General features: G+C 42.7%; 1 protein-coding gene and 1 pseudogene across 4 annotated transcripts in view; one reads left to right on the top strand and one right to left on the bottom strand.

Moving 5' to 3' along the window:
* The first annotated feature begins 232 nt into the window (after positions 1-232).
* Positions 233-3,890, top strand: LOC118361132 (elongation factor 1-alpha-like; annotated as a pseudogene).
* A 1,525-nt stretch (positions 3,891-5,415) lies between these two features.
* The window catches only part of LOC118361483 (arf-GAP with SH3 domain, ANK repeat and PH domain-containing protein 1-like), a 71,062-nt gene continuing 58,497 nt past the window's right edge, over positions 5,416-17,980 (bottom strand). For 2 of the 4 annotated variants that reach the window (XM_052483157.1, XM_052483159.1), the window contains 9 exons: positions 15,854-15,961; positions 15,419-15,653; positions 11,697-11,765; positions 10,577-10,714; positions 7,524-7,602; positions 7,328-7,392; positions 6,700-7,202; positions 6,317-6,439; positions 5,416-5,769 (listed from right to left, as the gene is read on the bottom strand). In XM_052483157.1, the coding sequence (XP_052339117.1) occupies positions 5,695-5,769; positions 6,317-6,439; positions 6,700-7,202; positions 7,328-7,392; positions 7,524-7,602; positions 10,577-10,714; positions 11,697-11,765; positions 15,419-15,653; positions 15,854-15,961 (1,395 nt within the window). In that variant the 3' untranslated portion in view covers positions 5,416-5,694. The remainder of the gene's footprint in view (positions 5,770-6,316; positions 6,440-6,699; positions 7,203-7,327; positions 7,393-7,523; positions 7,603-10,576; positions 10,715-11,696; positions 11,766-15,418; positions 15,654-15,853; positions 15,962-17,980) is intronic. The other 2 variants (XM_052483160.1, XM_052483158.1) reach the window with 2 other exon arrangements.

Genomic DNA, 17,980 nt, shown 5'->3' with positions numbered 1-17,980 from the left:
TGTTCTGGACCAGCTGCAGCTTAACTCGGTCCTTCTTTGACCATATGACTGGACAATAATCAAGATCAGATCAAACTAGTGCCTGCAGCATTGTATTTAGTCAAACACATTTTTTTCCAACAGTTTTCTAGGAGCTGGCCTGAAGACAAACACTTTCCTTTTTCAGATTAAAGATATGACAGATAGAAAGCTACTGAGGATGTTAGCTGACTCTATCTACAATAACTCGGCAATGCCAGAAGGTTTGTCATTATTGATAGATAACAATAATTTCCCCACCTCTTCACAAAATTCACCCTAATTTTACAAAATTCAAACTTAATGTATTTCTTTCATTATAAGATGTTTGATGCATGAAGATGATGGCTCACTGTTCTTGGTTGGCATTTCCTTCCTTCCTGCCCACTTTGCCAATGAAGTAATCATTAAAATAATATAATAACAATATCAAATGCTCGGCCTGAACATCGCTTGTGGTACAGTTGCATATCAGTGAGAAATAATTTTGTTTCAGAGTAGTGCGCATGTGCAATAACTTTGAACTTTGTAGTGTTGTACGAGAAGACTGCAGCCCAGGTAAGGAACAAATAGCAAGCAAACTAATTGGAGCAACATCAGTTACATTTCCTTGAGCAACTGCAATTGTGGCTGATTTAATTTATCCTCCTAAAGATGGGTAATAGCTCTTTCAAACATGCCTGGGAGAGGGAGTGAGGAATAACCATTGACATTTCACTGTTGAAATTCAACGCCCACAAATACACCGCTACGATAATTGATGCTCCAGGCCATCGCGATTTCATCAAGAACATGATCACTGGGTCATCACAGGTAAGCTGTCCATGGTAGCCTATCTGCCTGTGGGGGTTTGCAGTTTAAGCCAGGGATGGGGAAACTCCAGTCCTCGGGAGCTGGTGTGGTTTCACACTTTTTCCCATCCCTAGCAAACATAGCTGGTTGAAGTAATTGCGTTCTAAACTGAAGATGTTGATTATTGGAGTTGGGTGTGTTGGCTGGGGCAAAAGTGACACCAATCTGTCCCCATAGGACTAGTTGTCTATCACTAGTTTAGGCCAATGCGAATGATTGGTCTTGGTGGTAACCTAATCTTGTGCCTTTGTTCACCATTCATTTCAGGCTGATGTTGCCCTTCTGGTGGTGTCTGCTGCCAGAGGGGAGTTCGAGGCCGGTTTGGCCAGACCAGGGAGCATGCCTGGCTCTCCTACATGCTCGGTGTCAAACAAAACACTTTGACGAAGTGATCCAAAGCGTGAGCATTTTCCTCAAGAATCAGCTATGATCCCACTATTGTGTAATTCGTTCCAATCTTGGCTGGACCGGGGTCAACCATATTCTCCCATCTCAGAAAGTGAGAGAATTTTGATTTCATTTATAAAGATGTCTGCTGTGTACATGTCACTGCTCAAAGGTTCCAGTGTGGAAGATCAAGACTGGGATTCTGAAGCCTAGCATGATCCTGTCGTTGTCCCCTACAAAGCTTACTGCAGAGGTCAAGTCCATGTAGATGCACCACCAGGGTCTGGAGCTGGCTGGGCCTGGTCACAACGTGGGCTTCAACATCAAGAACTTAGCTGTGAAGAACTTCCGCTGCGAAGATGTGGCTGAGTACTTTGTACTGTGCTCATTTAGTTCTGTATTACTTCCCACAGCTCATAATCTGAACCATCCTGGCAAAATCAAGATGGGCTACTCTCCTGTGCTGGACTGCCACATCACCCACGTGACCTGCCGCTTTGCAGAGCTGAAGGAGAAGCTTGACCGTCGCACATTAAAGACGCTAGAGGACTTTCCCCAGACCCTGAAGTCTGGAGATGCTGCCACTGTCAAGATGATCCCCAACAGAACCCCCTGAGAGCTTTTTCACCTACCCTCCTTGAGGTACACTACACTTCTCACCATCTTTTCAGGGTACTGGCAGTGAGCTTAGAAATTGCAGCTGTTACTGCATAACATTTTCTAGATCAATGTTTTACTAGCACATGGCTTTCCTTCCTACATGTCTGGTCTTTTAACAAATGGCTGCTTGTACACCAGGTGCTCCCCATCTAGACTAGATTATGATTTTTCAACACCGATACAGATACCGATTATTGGAGGACCAAAAAAAGCCGATACTGATTAATCGGCCGATTTAAAAAAAGAAAATGTATTTGTAATAAGGACAATTACAACAATACTGAATGACACTTATTTTAACTTAATATAATACATCAATAAAATCAATTTAGCCTCAAATAAACAATGAAACATGTTCAATTTGGTTTAAATAATGCAAAAACAAAGTGTTGGAGAAGAAAGTAAAAGTGCAATATGTGCCATGTAAGAAAGCTAACGTTTAAGTTACTTGCTGAGAACATGAAAGCTGGTGGTTACTTTTAACATGAGTCTTCAATATTCCCAGGTAAGAAGTTTTAGGTTGTAGTTATTATAGCAATTATAGGACTATTTCTCTCTATACGATTTGTATTTCATATACCTTTGACTATTGGATGTTCTTATAGGCACTTTAGTATTGCCAGTGTAACAGTATAGCTTCCATCCCTCTCCTCGCCGCTACCTGGGCTCGAACCAGGAACACATCGACAACAGCCACCCTCGAAGCAGCGTTACCCATCGCTCCACAAAAGCCGCGGCCCTTGCAGAGCAAGGGGAACAACTACTTCAAGTCTCAGAGCAAGTGATGTTTGAAACGCTATTAGCGCGCACCCTGCTAACTAGCTAGCAATTTCACATCGGTTACACCAGCCTAATCTCGGGAATTGATAGGCTTGAAGTCATAAACAGCGCAATGCTTGAAGCATTGCAAAGAGCTGCTGGCAAAACGCACTAAAGTGCTGTTTGAATGAATGCTTACGAGCCTGCAGCTGCCTACCATCACTCAGTCAGACTGCTCTATCAAATATCAAATCATAGACTTAATTATAACATAATAACACACAGAAATAAGAGCCGTAGGTCATTAATATTGTCGAATCCGGAAACTATCATTTCGAAAACAAAATGTTTATTCTTTCAGGGAAATACGGAACCGTTTCATATATTATCTAACGGATGGCATCCCTAAGTCTAAATATTGCTGTTACATTGCACAACCTTCAATGTTATTTCATAATTACGTAAAATTCTGGCAAATTAGTTGCATATACCCTGACTCTGCGTGCAATGAACGCAAGAGACGTGACACAATTTCACCTGGTTAATATTGCCTGCAAGCCTTTCTCTTAGCTAAATATGCAGGTTTAAAAATATATACTTCTGTGTATTGATTTTAAGAAAGGCATTGATGTTTATGGTTAGGTACACGCTGGAGCAACGACAGTCCTTTTTTTGCGAATGCGCACCGCATCGATTATATGCAACGCAGGACACGCTATATAAACTAGTAATAACTAGTGATTATGATTGATTGATTGTTTTTTATAAGATAAGTTTAATGCTAGCTAGCAACTTACCTTGGCTTCTTACTGCATTCGCGTAACAGGCAGGCTCCTCGTGAGGTAGGTGGATAGAGCGTTGGACTAGTTAAGATTGAAGATTGAAGATTGAATCCCTGAGCTGACAAGGTAAAAATCTGTTGTTCTGCCCCTGAACAAGGCAGTTAACCCACCGTTAACTGACTTGTCTAGTTAAAGAAAAAAAAAAGCCTAGTTAAAAAATTATATCGGCGTCCAAAAATACCGATTTTAATTGTTATGAAAACTTGAAATCGGCCCTAATTAATCGGCCATTCTGATGAATCGGTTGACCTCTGATGTAGACTATGGCTGACTTCGGTTTTTACAATACATGACAATATTGTGTTCCTTCCTTCAGGTCGGTTTGCAGCAAGGTGCTTGAAGCAGATGTTTGCTGTGGGGGTCAGTGGATAAGGATCAAAGAAGCATGCACAGAAAGGCCATGTCTCAAAATGAATGAATTTTAGTTTACCAGTTCTGTTATGAAAAGAGCTTGTAGCATGAAGTTGACTGTGTGTGTGTGGGTGTTGCAACACAAGGCACTGTTTTTGAATGTGAAGTTGCTTTTACATTTGACTCCTCTGGAATGACTTAAGGAATTGAATGGCCTGTTGCATTTTAGACTGCAATGTTTAAATGTGCAAAAAGCTTCAGACTGAAATAAGTATTTTACTTTCCCTGAAGTTCTGTACATTTGTAGCAACTAGTCCTTTTTCTTTAGAAGTGACTACAAGTGTTAGTTTCTGTACATGCTGTTCTTGTTTTGCATTAGTAAAATTAAGGCAGCTGGGTTGGTGACACTTATTCTTACTATTGGAATATAAAAAAGGCAAATGATTCAAATCCATTACAACAAAACACTTTAATACAATGGAATGATTGGGGTTGATATTCCTTTACATGGAGTGTAAACCAGAGGAATTAGTCAATGGGGAGGTAAGGACACATCTATCAGTTCCATCTGGTTGCAATGACCTGTCCAAAAAGCACTCAGCATTCTAAGGATATAACACTGGGCTAGGCAAACTTTATTTCTCCTCGACTGCCTCTTTCTGGATGAATTTGAATGTCCACACCGGCTACATCTTAGTTTGTCTAAACAGTGGCACTTGTGACTCTTGTCCCATATATAAATCCTGATTGACCTAACCCTGTATGGGTTTGAAGTGTCAATGGACATTTGTTCAAATCTCTCCCTAGGCCATCTGAGAATTCTCCCCAAGTATTGCTTCGACTGACCTCATTGACCTTCCCATGTCCTCATGAGTGTTTGTAGCGATCAGAAGTGGTTCTTCAAACCCTGAGTGGCTTTTTTTTTTAAATAGCACTGCTCAATTCCAGTCATGTTTCTACCATGCACAGAAAGGTCTACATAGTAAGGTGGAGATGACTGATCACACAGTGAAACGGTGTTAAGAGGAGAGAACTACTGGTGACCTGTGAGGTTCCACAGGGGCTTCTGATATCCCACCGTACAGTAGCAGCAGGTGTGATACTGAAACAATCCTAATACATGTGCAACACAAAGCGAGCAACGACAAGGAACACACTGAATGAAGACGTATTTCATCATGAGTTATCATGGTACGCTTCAGTCGGAGACATGAGAATCTCTTCAGTCTAATGGGGGTGTAGGATGACGAAATGGTGAGACATGGGTGACATGGTTTCTTTCGTATTTGTCCTTCTCCAGAAATGCAAGCAATGATATCAGTGATGCCCACCAGTAAAATGATTACAGATAATATTGAAACACAGCTGCCCTGTTATCTGGCAGGCAGAGAGCACATGTATGATTGTACATGGTTGTACAATAAAACATGTATATACACACACACACACACAGAAATATATATATATATATATATATATATATATATATATATATATATATATATATATATATATATATATATATATATATATATATATAACAGTAACAGCATGAACATAGACTTTAGGGTAAGTGCTAGGTTTTGAGAGTGGCTATGGCAGTCATAGGCCGTGCTCTAAGGTTAAGATAATACTGGTAAGAATACTTGTTTTATTTACAACATGGATGTGCTCAGCATCCAGTGGCTAGTTGAGCTTACTTCGGTTTCTTGTGTTTTTTTTCTTTAGCACACTGGTTTCATATGTTGTTACAGTAGCTATTTACAGAACAGGGATACTACTAGGGGTGAGGGCGGGGGTTTATAGTGCAAGCCTCATCTGGCTGTCATTCACTTAAGATGTGGACAAAGGACATTGGGAATGCCCCTTTCCTTTCCGTCTGCCCTTCAATGTGGCCGATCTGAAAGGAAACAGAGAGAGAGAGAGAGAGCGATAACGTGTTAGGTGAGGGCAGTGTTCCTGTTCAATGTTTAGCCTGCTATAAGGTCTGTTTGGCTGTGAGTACGGCAAAGTGGTAACTAGTTAAGGTAACACCAGGGAGCCTGCTAGGTTGGGACTAGGTTAAAGGTAACACCAGTGAGCCTACTAGGTTGGGACTAGGTTAAGGTAACACCAGGGAGCCTGCTAGGTTGGGACTAGGTTAAGGTAACACCAGTGAGCCTGCTAGGTTGGGACTAGGTTAAGGTAACACCAGTGAGCCTGCTAGGTTGGGACTAGGTTAAGGTAACACCAGTGAGCCTGCTAGGTTGGGACTAGGTTAAGGTAACACCAGGGAGCCTGCTATGTTGGGACTAGGTTAAGGTAACACCAGTGAGCCTGCTAGGTTGGGACTAGGTTAAGGTAACACCAGTGAGCCTGTTAGGCTGAAAAGGGGTTAGGGTAACACCTGTAAGGGTATAACAGTTTAAGTGTAGCACCAGTGAGCCTTCTAGGGGGCCGTTACTCACCCACCACTCCCCGTCCTCCTCTCCTGTCACTATGATCACCTCTCCCTCCACAAACGTCAGCTCGTCATCGTTGTCAGCCTGACAGTCATAGATTGTCTTCACCCGCCGAGATTTGGTCTTCCCCTAAACACACACATGAACATTACCAAAATGTCACTAGAGACAAGTCAATAGAATGTGGACTGGTCTGGTTGCAAAAACATTCTGTGTTGTGACCCACCAATTAACAATGCCACCACAACCCTGTCTGTGGCCTCAACCCAAGAGGAACTGGCCACAACCCACCAGTGGGAACCCACTACTATTTGCAGAACTACCTAGATATTATTCAATAATACCAGAAAAGTGCTATGGTTTCTGCTGTGTCCTTGAGTGAACTTTACCGTGTTGATCTTCCGGGGCAAGGGCACTGGTGTCTCTGGAGCACACGCTGGGCTCCCATTGGTGTCCTCGCTGCCCTGGGGGGACGGGCTCTCCATCTCTGCCTGTTGATTAGCCACCGGGGAGTCGGGGGGCTGGGGCTTCGGCGCAAGCTCTCCAGGGGGTGGTCTCGGATTGGGCAGATCTGCTGCCCCTGGTTTCGGATGGCCGTCTTGGGAGAGCTGAGGCTTGGGGGGTAGGTCTTTGAGCTGGGGTTTGGGCGGTAGGTCCCCTAACTGGGGTTTGGGAGGGAGGTTGGCGAGCTGGGGCTTGGGGGGCAGTTCTCCAGGTTTAGGGGGCAGTTCAGAGAGCTGGGGTTTGGGGAGAAGGTCCCCTAGTTGGGGCTTGTCGGGAAGGATGGCTTTTGTTAGGCATTCAGGTCCTGGAGGGGATTTCTGGAGCACCTCCGGGGGCAGGCCAGGTTTGTCCATAGATGGGTGTATGGTGTCGATCTTACGCAGTGCCACTAAGAGAAGAATCAGGACACAGGTACTATATTAAACATATGCTGACTCTAATGCTGGGTCATATGCCACAAATAATGTGCTCCCACCATCAGTTATAGGCATTGCTAATCCCATTTCAACGTACCTTTCTGAGGTAGTTTGGGTAGAACCCTTGGACCAAGTGTAGACTTTGTGTTGCTAGAAGTAGTGCTAAAAAAACAGATGTTTTTTTGAAGTTAATGAAACATGATCCGATCAGAACTCTCAATCTGGCTATCATATGTAAACAATATTCTGGAAAATATTCTAAATGCCTGCATCCAAAATGGATGTCTATGTACCTTTGCTGCTGTGGAATGCCCTCAAACTTGTTGGACAAAGGTGACACCTTGTTCGCAGGAGGAGGGGTGGAGTCACTTCCTGAAATATCGAGATGGTTGTGAAAGATGGAAATATGCTGCTCTGTGTCTATACATAATAATGTATAGACACTAATAATATATTCAGCCCTATATTTCCCCAAGTCCCAAAATGGTCATCTAAATAAGCACAGCTTGTATGTTTGATTTAATTCTCCTGTTTCAATTATTATTATTATAATTCATAATAATTCCTTATGATTCTTATGTAAAAATATTTGAAGTTCATCTATACATAACATATTGATATATAGTGCATTTGGAAAGTATTCAGGCCCCTTCAGTTTTTCCACATTCTGTTACATTACAACCTTATTCTAAAATGGATCAAATGTGTTTTTTTCCCTCATCAATCTACACACAATACCCCATAATGACGAAGCAAAAACAGTTTTTTAGAAATGTTGGCAAATTTATAAATATCTAAAAAAACATTTACATAAGTATTCAGACCCTTTATTCAGTATTTTGTTGAAGTACGTTTGGCAGGATTACAGCCTCGAGTCTTCTTGGGTATGACGCTACAAGCTTGGCACACCAGTATTTGGGGAGTTTCTCCCATTCTTCTCTGCAGATCCTCTCAAGCTGTCAGGTTGGATGGGGAGCGTCGCTGCACAGCTATTTTCAGGTCCCCTCCAGAGATGTTTGATCGGGTTCAAGTCCAGGCTCTGGCTGGGCCACTCAGTACCTTCAGAGGCTTGTCCTGAAGCCCCTTCTGCGTAGTCTTTGCTGTATGCTTAGGGTCGTTGTCCTGTTGGAAGATGAACCTTCGCCCCAGTCTGAGGTCCTGAGCACTCTGGAGCAGGTTTTCATCAAGGATCTCTCTGTACTGTGCTCCGTTCATATTTCCCTTGATCCTGACTAGTCTCCCAGTCCCTGCCGCTGAAAAACATGATGCTGCCACCACCATGCTTCACTGTAGAGATGGTACCTGGTTTCCTGCAGACGTGACGCTTGGCATTCAGGCCTAAGAGTTCAATCTTGGTTTCATCAAAACAGAGAATCTTGTTTCTCATGATTTGAGAGTCCTTTACGTGCCTTTTGGCAAACTCCAAGTTGACTCTTATGTCCTTTAGGTACCTTTTACTGAGAAGTGGCTTCCGTCTGGCCACTCTACCATAAAGGCCTGGTTGGTGGAGTGCTGCAGAGATGGTTGTCCTTCTGGAAGTTTCTCCCATGTCCAAAGCGGAACTCTATCAGAGTGAACATTGGGTTCTTGTCACCTCCCTGACCAAGGTTCTTCTCCACCGATTGCTCAGTTTGGCTGGGCGGCCAGCTCTAGGAAGAGTCTTGGTGGTACCAAACTTCTTACATTTAAGAATGATGGAGGCCACTGTGCTCTTGGGGACCTTCAATGCTGCAGAAATGTTTTGGTACCCTTTCCCATATCTGTGCCTCGACACAATCCTGTTTCAGAGCTCTACAGCTCTATAGCCATCACTAAACACAGAGAGGCTGCTGCCTACATACAGACTCAAATCATTAGCCTCTGTAATAAACGAATCACCACTTTAATAATGTTTACATATCTTACATTACTCATCTCATATGTATATACTGTATTTTATACCATCTATTGCATCTTGCCTATGCTGCTCGGCCATCGCTCATCCATATGTACATATTCCATCCCTTTACATTTCTGTGTATTAGGTAGTTGTTGTGAAATTGTTAGATTACTTGTTAGATATTACTGCATAGTCGGGAACTAGAAGCACAAGCATTTCGCTACACTCGCATTAATATCAGCTAACCGTGTGTGTGTGACCAATAAGATTTGATTTGACAATTCCTTCAACCTCATTGCTTGATTTTTGCTCTGACATGCACTCTCAACTGTGGGACCTTATATAGACAGGTGTGTGCCTTTCCAAATCATGTCCAATCATTTGAATTTACCACAGGTGGACGCCAATAATGTTGTAGAAACATCTTAACGGTCAATGGAAACAGGATGCACCTGAGCTCAATGAGCTCACCTCGAGTCTTATGGCAAAGGGTCTGAATATTTATGTAAATACATTTGCAAACATTTCTAAAAAAAAAAAAATGTTTTTCTCTTTGTCATTAGGAAAGGGGAAAGGGAAAGGGGGATACCTAGTCAGTTATACAACTGAATGCCTTCAACTGAAATGTGTCTTCCGCATTTAACCCAACTCCTCTGAATCAGAGAGGTGCGGGGGGCTGCCTTAATCGACATCCACGTCTTCGGCGCCTGGGCTAATGTGCGCAGTTTGATGCGAGAAAATTATAATTCAATACATTTTAGGCTATAACATAACAAAATGTGGAGAAAGTGAAGGGGTCCGAATACTTTCCGAATGTACTGTACTTTAACTGGTATACAAATACAAATATATTGCTGTACCACAACATGCAATTTTTATAGTAGAAGAGGTGGGGGCTGAGCTTTCCATTAGCTACCATTATGGACTATTATGAGGTACAGAAGCTGTACGCTAGTGATCTGGTATTCCTCAGGTAATAATCAGCATTTTCTTCCATACTAATGATGTTTGAGGGCGTTGTCTCACAGTAAGAGGACACTGTAATGTGCTGTTTGTATTTCAAATGACAGACAAGACAACAAAACAATACAAATAAAATAATGATCTGACATCTAACACATACATTAAACAGGATTGCCATCACACAACAAAATGATCAGGCTGTGTCTGTGTCATTTATAAACAGCACTGAAACACTCTGGTCATGGGGAGAATATGGTTGGAAACCTCAATACTAGGCCAGATATGGGTAACTCTGGTCCTGTAGGGCCTCAGTGTGGGTATGCAATTAGATTGACCTTATGTCAATCATGTGTGTTAGTGCTGGGCTGGACCAAAGGCCTGCACACACTACGACTCTCCAGGACCAGAGAGTTGAATGGATTATAGATCATGTCCTTCTAATAAAGACGACCAAGTAGTATTCAGATGTGCCTGCTTGGGTCTGGCCACAGAGGGAGGACTCACCCCCGGATAAGCCCCCTCTACTGTGGGAGAGCGGGCTGGGCGGGTCAGACAGGGTGCGTTTGTGCCCAGGGGGAGGGGGCGGAGGCTTCTTCTTAGACAGGGTGGAGCTGCCTCCAGGGGTGAGGGTGGAGGGAGGAGCTGGAGGGGTGACAACATACAAACTCATGCAGTGAAGGGACAGGCGATGGACAGGTGTCATTCATTCGGTCACCTGGGTTACCAACAGGAAGGTGAGGTGCTGGGGAAGGTAGTTTGAGAGGGAGGTGTCTTGCCATCAGGACAGGGTTCAACAAAGTTGCTGGACAACGTGGGGGAGATATGTTAACACAACATCAATGCAGGTAAAAAAAAAACAGCATACTGGTGAACAGAAAAATCCTGGATGGGAATACAGAGAAGATGAACAGAGAACAATGTATAGTGTGTGTGTGTCGTTTCGTCCTATCTTTGTAGGTGGGTGTACACCACAAGAGGTGGGTGGCCTCTTAATTGGGGAGGAAGGAAGGGCTCGTGGTAATGGCTGGAGCAGAATAGGAACGGTATCAAATACACCAAAGGCATGGTTTCCATGTGTTTGGTGCAATTCCATTTACTCCATTCCAGCCATTATTATGAGCCGTCCTCCCCTCAGCAGCATCCTACAATGTACACACTCCTGAGATTTTAAGACCTACATAGAGTAAGTTCTCCCGAAACAGCTAGTCGCATTCCCAGCAGTGTGTAAGCCTGGAAACAGACGCTAGAAGAATGTGGCTAATAGAGAACTCAGCCGGTCAGAGAGGAAAGTCAATCTGCATCCCAAATGGAACCCTATATCCTCCCTATATGTAGTGCACTACTTTTAGAATCCATAGGGCTCTGATCAAAAGTAGAGCACTACGTAGGGAATATGATGTCATTGCGTCAGCTATGGTAACACTTTACAGCTCAGGGGTGGCGACATGTCACAAAATGTCATGAGACTGTGGGTAAGCAAATAATACCGACCCACACTGCTACAGTGCCATTGTTACAAGTTGAAGACGCCACCTGTTTTTTTACTGGGACGTAAAGTGCTACTAGTACAACTGGGCAGCAGATCTATACACAGCAGGACAAAATGTAAAAACGGGATATTCACTGATGTATGGTCGAGTGCCAGCCAGAGTGGCGTAGTGCGAGTGAGAGCCGAGGAATGCCAAATGGGGCGCTGAAAGAGAAAGAAAGGATAAAAACAGAGAGAGAGAGAGATGAAGAGTGTAGGAGAGAATCTATGTCAAGCTCAGAGAGCTTCTCCCACACACTGGTTTGCATTTGAAAGTACACCCTATTCCCTAAGTAGTGCATTACCTTTGACCAGAGTCCTTTGTAGACCTTGGTCAAAAGTAGTGCACTAATATAGGGAATAGGGTGCCTTTTGGGACGTCGACAATATAAAGCAGCCGATAAAATCTTATCAGTGACAAGCAAAGCAGAAGAGGAGAAATTGCAAAAGCAAATGCCTAAGCAAGCTACTCCAATGACCACTTCAAAAGAGACCTGCGGGTAAAAGCTCTTGTGAGTAAAAAGCAGCTGCTGGTTTTCTTCACTCCACTCAACAGCGTATTGGCATCAACAATGTAGCCCACCGTATTGTAACAAGGATATAGTAGTTTGTATTGGCATCAACAATGTAGCCCACCGTATTGTAACAAGGATATAGTAGTTTGTATTGGCATCAACAATGTAGCCCACCGTATTGTAACAAGGATATAGTAGTTTGTATTGACTTCAACAATGTACTGTATTGTAACAAGGATATAGTAGTTTGTATTGACTTCAACAATGTACTGTATTGTAACAAGGATATAGTCGTTTGTATTGACTTCAACAATGTACTGTATTGTAACAAGGATATAGTAGTTTGTATTGACTTCAACAATGTACTGTATTGTAACAAGGATATAGTAGTTTGTATTGACTTCAACAATGTACTGTATTGTAACAAGGATATAGTCGTTTGTATTGGCATCAACAATGTACTGTATTGTAACAAGGATATAGTAGTTTGTATTGACTTCAACAATGTAGCCCACCGTATTGTAACAAGGATATAGTAGTTTGTATTGGCATCAACAATGTAGCCCACCGTATTGTAACAAGGATATAGTAGTTTGTATTGGCATCAACAATGTAGCCCACCGTATTGTAACAAGTATATAGTAGTTTGTATTGGCATCAACAATGTAGCCCACCTTATTGTAACAAGGATATAGTAGTTTGTATTGGCATCAACAATGTAGCCCACCGTATTGTAACAAGGATATAGTAGTTTGCATTGGCTTCAACAATGTTCTGTATTGTAACAAGGATATAGTAGTTTGTATTGGCATCAACAATGTAGCCCACCTTATTGTAACAAGGATATAGTAGTTTGTATTGGCATCAACAATGTAGCCCACCGTATTGTAACAAGGATATAGTAGTTTGTATTGGCTTCAACAATGTACTGTATTGTAACAAGGATATAGTAGTTTGTATTGGCTTCAACAATGTTCTGTATTGTAACAAGGATATAGTAGTTTGTATTGACTTCAAGAATGTACTGTATTGTAACAAGAATATAGTAGTTTGTATTGGCATCAACAATGTTCTGTATTGTAACAAGGATATAGTAGTTTGTATTGGCATCAACAATGGAGCCCACCGTATTGTAACAAGGATATAGTAGTTTGTATTGACTTCAACAATGTACTGTATTGTAACAAGGATATAGTAGTTTGTATTGACTTCAACAATGTTCTGTATTGTAACAAGCATATAGTAGTTTGTATTGGCATCAACAATGAAGCCCACCGTATTGTAACAAGGATATAGTAGTTTGTATTGGCATCAACAATGTACTGTATTGTAACAAGGATATAGTAGTTTGTATTGACTTCAACAATGAAGCCCACCGTATTGTAACAAGGATATAGTAGTTTGTATTGGCATCAACAATGTACTGTATTGTAACAAGGATATAGTAGTTTGTATTGACTTCAACAATGTTCTGTATTGTAACAAGCATATAGTAGTTTGTATTGACTTCAACAATGTTCTGTATTTTAACAAGCATATAGTAGTTTGTATTGGCATCAACAATGTACTGTATTGTAACAAGGATATAGTAGTTTGTATTGGCATCAACAATGTAGCCCACCATATTGTAAGAAGGATATAGTAGTTTGTATTGGCATCAACAATGTAGCCCACCGTATTGTAACAAGGATATAGTAGTTTGTATTGACTTAAACAATGTTCTGTATTTTAACAAGCATATAGTAGTTTGTATTGGCATCAACAATGTACTGTATTGTAACAAGGATATAGTAGTTTGTATTGGCATCAACAATGTACTGTATTGTAACAAGGATATAGTAGTTTGTATTGACTTCAACAATGTTCTGTATTGTAACAAGCATATAGTAGTTTGTATTGACTTCAACAATGTACTGTATTGTAACAAGGGTATAGTAGTTTGTATTGACTTCAACAATGTACTGTATTGTAACAAGGATATAGTAGTTTGTATTGGCTTCAACAATGTACTGTATTGTAACAAGGATATAGTAGTTTGTATTGACTTCAACAATGTACTGTATTGTAACAAGGATATAGTAGTTTGTATTGGCTTCAACAATGTACTGTATTGTAACAAGGATATAGTAGTTTGTATTGACTTCAAGAATGTACTGTATTGTAACAAGAATATAGTAGTTTGTATTGACTTCAACAATGTTCTGTATTGTAACAAGGATAGTGAAGAGTAAACTCTGGTGTGAGTGTTGGTGTTCTAACTCCTTTCCTCAGGGAGGGATGTTATGGTTCATTATAATTGTGCTGACTGCTGGTTGCCTCCAGGAGTCTGTTTGTATATGGTCAGATAGTGTTGATGATAAGGAAGTGTGCTGGTCTTTGTCCCAAATGGCACCCTATTCCCTATACAGTGCACTGTTTGACCAGGGCCCATAGGGAATCACATAGGGCTCTTGTCAAAAGTAGTGCACTATGTAGGGAATAAGGTGCCATTTGGGACGCATCCCCTAGATTCCCATAATGAAGCATTAAAAAGACCAGCCGGGTGTATTATCCTATCTGGCTGTGTGCATCTCCACTTTCCCTTTCACTCCTGCCTCGCCTGCAGCCATCATTTCCTGGGAGGTGCCTTGCTTGTGTAAGCAGTCTATATGACAGCCGCTTCCCACCCTGATTGACAAATTACATTCCTCTCAAGGGTGTGTGTGTGTGTGTGTGTGTGTGTGTGTGTGTGTGTGTGTGTGTGTGTGTGTGTGTGTGTGTGTGTGTGTGAGAGAGCGAGAGAGAGAGAGAGAGAGAGAGGGGGAAAGATTAATCATATCAGCAACTTGGTTAACTAGTGTTATGATAACAATGTTTTATACAGAGCAAAACAGTAAACCGTATTACTGTGTTATTCCTGAGTACCAGTGTTTGAGATAAGAGACAACTTGCAAGTCTCCATATATGTAAATGCTAGCCAACCTGCTGCGCATCCAATGAACATTCCACAACTGGCCACACAACCTTTAGGAAATTTGCATTTAAGGTAGAAATTTGCATGAACATCAATGTAAAAAGAGGAGATAGGTCAAACATGATCTCATTATATCTCCATGTATCTTGTCATGCTTGTCACACTGATAAGAGTGCTCCGGGTTGAAGTTTCCCCTCGGTACAGATCTAGAAGCAGCTTCCTCTTTCCCCATTCCTATCCATAACCATGAGTGGGTAAAACGCAAAACTGACCAAAGATGAGCATCTAGGGGTAACTTCACCCTACACTGATAAGCGTCTGGGCCCTAGCCAATCACAATCAGGTCTCACCTTTTCCCTGGTTCCTGGGGGGCAGAGGGGGGGCGTCGGCCACAGGGGAGGAAGAGGAAGTGAGGTCGGTGGAGGCGGAGTACATCTGGTTGGTGAAGGCGCTGTAAGACATGCGCTGCTGCTTGTCCCGGTGGCTGATGAAGCCTGGCAGAGACAGCTTGTCATGAGGAGACATGCTGGACGCGTGGCAGAAACTCTGCGGCCTAGGAGAGCGGTCTTTCTTGATGGGACTAGGCTGCAGACAGAGAGGGGGAGAGAGAGACAACAGGCGCGTCAACTTGGAAGTGTCAACATGGAAGAGTGTCAACTTTCACGTTGGCCTGAATCATGCATTGACGTCAATGGGAGATTGGCGCAAACATTTAAGCGCCGCATGTGGATTTCAAGTTGTGTGCTTATGCCCAGGCGTGTGTGAACGTCAAGTCCCAGTCCGACCTTGTCATCCAGATCGTCATCGCTCTCGTCGATCTCATCAAGCCTCAGGCTCCACTCATACTCCACGTGGATGTGAGGGTAAAACTTGCCCGCTGCAGCCTGCAACAGCTGGGACAAACACACACACGTTCTGATTACTTTATTTGGATCCACAATTAAACAATAAAATACAGAGGAGGACCTACATGTTTAAAAGGTCGTACAAATAAAACACACTGTGATTATACTCCACGAAGCAAGTCAGTCGAAAGGAACTGTATTTTCACCCAACAATCTACCACAATGAATAGAAGACATGCAACATGAACAAGATTGTTGTTCTCCTTTACTTTGACGTGCAAAACATGACATAACATCCCTAATGGCAAAGCACCAACTCACGGTTTTCTGCTACACGTGCCAATGGGAGAATCTCAATTGCATCTCCTTGACTCATCGCGTGCTCTCCTTGTCTCCTTCTCAAAACCCATTGGAGGAAAAGGTCAGAGGGGAGGAACCTTTGACTTTCTTATCCTATGTGTTTTGAGAAGGAGGCAACGAGAGATGTCTTTTTAGGATTGCTGCCAGTGTGGCCATGAGATGGGGGTAAAGATGGCGGACAGGAAAAAAAGGAGAAAAGTGGAATATGAAATGGTGGATCACACAGAACTTTTAGAAGAGCTACAGAAGGAACTTGAGCGTGACGAGCGTGAGGATTAAATCATTGCGGTGGCAGGTGTGGTGAAGACCGCCAAGCTTGAGCCTCGTCTTGATGATGACAAAGATGAATCTGGCCCAGTGGGAGTGAGATTTTTTTGGAGAGAATGGATTCTGGCAGATCCATATGTGGTGTCAGGTTGGGTAGAGAAGAGGTTGGGGAATGTTGGGTCGGTGAAAGTGAATCGTGTCGATTTTTTAAAACCTTTTTTTGCCGTCCAGAAGGAGCGTGCACTCTGCCATATGCGACTGGGAACAAGAACTGTGACTTTGCATTCCTCTCTGGAGCAGGGAGAAAGGAAATGAGTGAAAAAAGAGAAAGGAGAAAGGAGTGTTGAAAGGAGTGATAACTGGAGTGGTGTTAAGTGTTGAGGAGGATCAACTGAAGTTGAAGATTCTCCATGTCTGCGACGACCGCCGTTTGGTGCGACATAGACCCGATGGAGAGCGTGGTGAAACAGAAAATACCGTTCCACTCATTCCGCTCCTGTCTGCACTACCGAGTTTTGATGCACAGAGTTTTTACCAGATAAAGTCAAGTTAGGATGTGTCAGTTATCCCATGAGAGCTTTGTCCCGAATCCATTACAGTGTTTTAGGTGTCAAGCTTATTTGTCATGTGGCAGCAGCTTGTAGGAGGGAGATGTGAGAAGCGTGCCGGAGGACATGAGACAAAGGAATGTGTAGTATATCTGAAAAAAGTTGTGTATGTAAACTGTAGGGGTGCCCATGGTGCTGGAGATCAGAGGTGTCCGGTGAAAGAAAGGCAGGTTGAGGTTGCCAGGATCAGAGTAGTGCAGAAGATATGCTGAGCCAGTGAAGAGAGTAGTAGAGGACGATGGGTCCAAGGTGAGAGATCCTAAGAGGAGCCCTGTGAGTATGCTGAGACCAATAGAGAGTGATAGGAATAAAATGTGCTTAAGGTTGTTTTTTTGGGTGTTCATGGCCATGGTTGTCATTTGTACCGCAGGATGTGGAACGTAAATCACAGAGGATAGATGTTGTGGTGGCAGCTGGAGAGAAGTACTTCTTGGTTGTACGAGATCGCAGAAGAGTTACAAGATGTTTTGAATGATAGTGTTCTGTCCTCCCAGGCTGCTGGCCTGGAGCAGGATCAGATGAGGCCAAAGTAGTGTAACAGTGGTGAGGTTTTAATGGGTGTAGGGTTAGTTGGTAGGGCAATTTATTCACAAAGTGTAATGAATTCATACTACAGAATAGTAGGCTGATACACAGCCAATACAGTAGGTGGAGGCAAGCACCTATAACATTTGTTTGCGGACCAAAGAAGAAAAAAAAGAAGGAGGAGGCGAGGAGAGAGGGCGCGAGGAGACAAGGAAACGCAATTGAGGTTCTTCCTCTCTCGTCACTACAGCCCTGGGTGGGCCTTTGGCTGCTGCCCTCTAGTGTCCAAAAAATGTGGTGGTCAACT

This window comes from Oncorhynchus keta, chromosome 28 (assembly GCF_023373465.1).
Source record: "Oncorhynchus keta strain PuntledgeMale-10-30-2019 chromosome 28, Oket_V2, whole genome shotgun sequence".
NCBI lineage: Eukaryota > Metazoa > Chordata > Actinopteri > Salmoniformes > Salmonidae > Oncorhynchus > Oncorhynchus keta.
Note: the sequence above shows the minus strand (reverse complement) of the source record. Positions and strands in the feature narration are given on the sequence as shown.